The following is a 5,189-nucleotide window of genomic DNA, read 5'->3' on the forward strand; positions in this document are numbered from 1 at the left end:
TATTAGTAGTTAGTACTTATTATTAGTTTTAATTTAACTTAATTTACTTTTACTAAACTATTTAGTATAGTATACTTACTATATAGTAAATAATAATTATTCTATATATATATATATATATATATATATATATATATATACATTTTATATAATTGATCAGTTATTTGTTAAATGTTGATTATTATTACACCCTTTACAATAGATGGAGGTAGGGGGGTGGTATACTTTCACAGCAAGTTGCAGCCAAAACAAACATGAATACGTTTTGCATAATTCACATGTGCTATAAAGCAAGATATTCAACTTATGTCTGATTAAGTTTCATTGAAAGAAAGCTTGCTAATAATACAAGTGGTTAAGTTGAAATTCAAATAAGATTGTAAGACTGATTTTACATTTTAACCAAAATTCTATTAAATATTATAATCATTGTATAGTGCAGTCACTATGATGTGTAGATTTAAAAAAAAACTATAAGATGCCAATTCAGAAATAAAAAAAAGCAGGAATTGAAACATGGTTTTTATACTGAATAACAAATATTTGATACTTAAGTATCTTAATACCTCTTCGTTTAATGTTTTTGTGAAAATAACTTGAACAGTATCAAGAGTAGTCTTATATTATTTCATTAAGCAGAAGGTGTAAAGTCACATCAAATTACACTTACAATATTATTTACTCATTAGTACTTTATCACTATACATATAATCAAGTTAAAATGCTTTAAGACCTTACCTTCAAGGCTACCAAAAGAGTTACTGTTTCAACAGAATAGTAACCTCTGTCAACATAATCTCCCATAAAAAGATAATTTGTATCAGGAGATTTTCCACCTATACGAAAAAGCTCCATGAGGTCATGAAACTGGCCATGGACATCTCCACACACAGTAACTGGACACTTCACTTCCTGGACATTAGATTCTTTAGCCAGTATCTCCTTTGCCTAAAAAGGAAAAACATGAAAATATTAATCAGAAAAGTAAGATAATTGTACAATAAAACAGACCAGTAAATATGATTCATTTAAAAATCATACAAATAATCAACATTTTATAAAATAGTCTCAATTCTGTTAGTTTTTTTGCATCACGGCAAAACATTTAGCCTAAGGCACCGAGGTTTTTGAAATTCACATCTAAGTCCTTCCATTTCTCCACAATATCTACAGTTACATGTTCATGATTTCTTATCACAGAAGATGCAAGTTAATATTTCCATATTCTAAGTGAAATACTTTACACTTATCAACTCGGATATATTTTACAAATTCAATCATCTTTCAGACACTAAGAAATATTCTTACAGTATACTTAAAAAATATAAGTAGTAACTGTAACTTCACTTGAAGTTGAACATTACTATTACCTTTTCACACAGTGTTTTCACATGGTTTTCTGAAAGTTGATTGCACTCGTTGAGTTGTTCTATCCATGCATCCAGTTCTTTTAATAATGTTCTTTCTTCCATTATTACCTCAAAGTATTAATCTCAAAAAAAAAAGGTGTCAACAAAATTTAATACCAATTAAAGCCTAATTATGTAACAACAAATTAAAAATACAACTAAGATATTCCAATTTGAAATTCAGTAGGCTTCACTTAGTTCCATTATCAATTGTATTTTGTATATTTACTAAAAGTAGCACCAGTTAGTAAGTTAGCTCTGTTTAGGACAATGATACCATTACCTTTGTCAGGATGACAAATTACAATGATGATATTTTTTACCACGTCAGAGAGTGCAGCAAACTTATCTTCACTGAGAGATGATGGTGCTTTATACCTCAAAAACAGAATCAGACTGCTCTTTGGTAAAGACAGGTAAATATGTTAGCTTATAGAACTTCAAAGGTATCTTCATCAAAGAGCATACTGATACTGTCTTACATTTCTTTAAACTTAAAGCCAGATTCAAAAATATGTCTTTATCTTTTACTATTAGTATTAGACCTATACATCTAACAAAGCACCATCACCTCTCAATCAGGATTTGAAGTCTCTGATTTGGCAAAAAACAACAGTGTTATAATTTCTCATCCTTACAAAGTTAATGGTTTCATCATCTTAAACTTAGTAACTTTACTGTTAAGCTTTTATCTGACAATTAAACACTCTCAAACTAAGGTACAATTCTGTGCTTACAATGATTTATAATTAATATTAAACAGTGTAAATACTTGTCCAAGTATTAAGCTAGGTACTCTCTTTTTTACAATATAATTCTTGCTTACACTATAACGGTGTGTTATTGTAAAAATAAATAAAAGAGTACCACTACCAGTTGAATACAATTAGGCTGTGTAAAGGATAATATTATTATTATTAATAGTAATACTAATAGTAACACTACAGTGCTAGCTCCAATTTACTTAGGCCTAACAAGGGGTATGTAAAACAAAACTATAAGCCTTACACAACTAGCTCATATATTTGTTAGTTTGATTCGGATATTCAAGCAAAGCTATACGCAACTTACAAGTACTATCTGCAATATCCGTCCCTACTTTTGAACTGATAGACTAAAGAACATGTAACTATTTCAGTACTTGACTAGTAATCAACACCCACGGACAGCTCTTGGGCTTATCTCATCGAATACCGTGATTTGATCGTCACTCTTATAACACGCCCAAAAATGTGAAGTCCGATTTATTATTTTTTGTATTAACGGGACGCGAACAACCAACCCTTAGAATTAGATACACAGCGCGCGGAATACTAAACTCAAGGTAACGAGTTCCACACAAACTCTTAAATATAAAATCGGTATAACTCAGGCACACTAATTTTTATATTTGTTTTCTCCTTTGTAACGTTATTACTATTACGTTATTTAACGATAATTGATAACCTTGTGACTCAACCTTTCATTAGTTACTCAATACTCTTCTTACCAATAGACGGTACTGTTGTTGTACTCCTAATAGTTCAACCTAAAATAATATGGTTGCCAACCCCCAACGGATATTTTATTAGTTATAAATAAAATATATTTTAGCTCTGGAATTTGATTATAATAAATCCCGTTTGGACGCTTTAGAGCAAAAAACAAAAAAATGAAATATAATACGAAAATGGTTGTTTTATAATGTGTGTGTGTATATATATATATGTATATTGCATTATTATATGTGATTTATTTATTACTTTAAATGTGATCAAGATTTAATTGATTTTAAATAGAGAAGAACTACAGATATGCAAATCTTTATTGTTTATGTAAAATGAGAAGTTTTGAAAGAATCATCGGAACGAAGTTACGGAAAATCAATTAACAAACGGAGACGTAACAACATTATATGCAACACGTTTACAATAAAATTTAAATCTCTGATATTGCCATCAATTTGCTGTTAGTACTTAGTAAACTCGAAATATAATTATTGAAACATAATAACAAAAAATGAAAACAAAACCATTTAACTAAAACAAATGAGACTCCTGAAGATATAACCTTAAGGCTACCTCTGCAGCAAGCTATTTCCTTCCGTAGTTATTTTAATAAAGAAGAATGAAATTAAAATATTGGTAAGAACTGTAGAACCAGGAAAGTGAAAAAAACGTCAATACCAAAATTTTCTCGCTGGGAAACGCTGTTTTAGCGAAACGTTGAGTGTCTAATTAAAGAAAAATAACAAATTTAATGTTATAAAGTCGTTTATTTCTAGTATTAAAATGTCTTCTATACACTAATATGCAGTATAGAAATTAAACAAATAAATTCAACACGTTCAAAAGGTACAATATTTATTACTACTTTAAAGGGGTTTGCTGAGAAAACTGCTATTACTCAAGACAAGGGGTTCGCGAAAAGAAAAACATTGGGAACCGCTGCACTAAAACACAAACTATAACTGACAGTAAGAAGGTTGTAGCGTCAGTTATGGCTAAAGGAAACGTTGTGTCCAATTAAAGAAAAATAACAAATATGATGTTATAAGGTCGTTTATTTCTAGTATTGAAATAAACATTTACTATCACCAACATAAAATAAAAGAAATGACGTATTTAAAGATGACTAAGTACTTACGGTAAGAGTATTATTTGAGGCTAATAACATGAGTGGAGAATTAATAAATACGCAATGAAATGGCAAACTTCACGTTTTATTCAGTTTTTCCAAACTTTTAACTACTTTTCCATAGCCATTGTCAAGCAAGAGTAGTTATAAGTTTAAATGATCTTATAATAATATAAATTCGAGCACTGAATGCGATTCATCAGTATCTAGCTCTTTGCATTGTCTTTTAGAATAACTGCTTTTGTATAGCAGAAGATGGGTAGTACCCTAAAAAATGTCATGGTTACATTTCCATACACTTGTCGCTTCAGCTGATTTTTTCTAGGTTTCAGTATCGGACATCATACTCGGGTAGTCATAGATATACCTGTTTTTCCAACATAGCTCTCTTACATACATTCCCTTTCTATGTTCTTTACATTTCCTTTTCTTTCAAAGAAAGGATTGGATCTCTTTTCGTTGGTCATCGTGCTTCGCAATATTATTATTTTTCGGGATCTCACCTTATATCGGTACTTGCCAATTTTTTTTTCTTAGATTTTACTCGTGCTTGGAATCTATGAAAAAGAGAAGAATGTAGACGGTGAATTTGAGTCATTCCTTTTTTTTTTTTTTCTTTTTTGCTACTGTATCATTCAGTTTGGAATAACATATTAAAAATAACGTTTTAGAGAACCTTTTGTCTCTTGTCGTTCAGCCCAACTGATGATTCTACTATTAAATGAAAGGCCTGTTGGACAGTGACTGGTAGGAGACAAAATATATATTTACGTACCTTTGATATTAAATCTGAAACGTACAATCTAAAAAGAATGTGGGGGAAAAAAACATCTGCAGTTACTGTGATTTTTATCAGAAATGTTTTTGTGCTGGATTCTGCGCAAAGCTACTCGAAGACTATCCACCTCAGTCGTCCCAAATTTGAAGTAATAGCCAAGAGGGAGAGATGCTAGTCATCACTAATTACTTCAACTTTTGAGTTTCTTTTATCAGACCGAATAGTGAGATGTCACGTCATTGTTTTTGTAAAAATATAGTTATTATACAAAATTTCGGGCTAATATCCTTCTTCATGCAAATACTACCCCAAAACTTTGTATTAGATCGTCAATAAAATAATGTCGCTTCTTCTTAGATGAGAAAACCCGAACAATTTATATATCA

At 30.2% G+C, this 5,189-nt stretch overlaps 1 protein-coding gene across 2 annotated transcripts in view; it reads right to left on the minus strand.

Annotated features, from left to right (window-relative positions):
• The window catches only part of LOC106463991 (serine/threonine-protein phosphatase 2A catalytic subunit beta isoform-like), a 20,615-nt gene extending 17,628 nt beyond the window's left edge, over positions 1-2,987 (minus strand). The window contains exons 1-3 of one of the 2 annotated variants that reach the window (XM_013924095.2): positions 2,899-2,987; positions 1,371-1,492; positions 739-948 (exon numbers count right to left, since the gene is read on the minus strand). In XM_013924095.2, the coding sequence (XP_013779549.1) occupies positions 739-948; positions 1,371-1,472 (312 nt within the window). In that variant the 5' untranslated portion in view covers positions 1,473-1,492; positions 2,899-2,987. Of the gene's footprint in view, positions 1-738; positions 949-1,370; positions 1,493-2,480; positions 2,869-2,898 lie in introns of those variants that run through there. The other variant, XM_013924094.2, reaches the window with a different exon arrangement.
• Positions 2,988-5,189: the final 2,202 nt, after the last annotated feature.

Source organism: Limulus polyphemus, unplaced genomic scaffold, assembly GCF_000517525.1.
Source record: "Limulus polyphemus unplaced genomic scaffold, Limulus_polyphemus-2.1.2 Scaffold1536, whole genome shotgun sequence".
In the NCBI taxonomy this organism is placed as follows: Eukaryota; Metazoa; Arthropoda; class Merostomata; order Xiphosura; family Limulidae; genus Limulus; species Limulus polyphemus.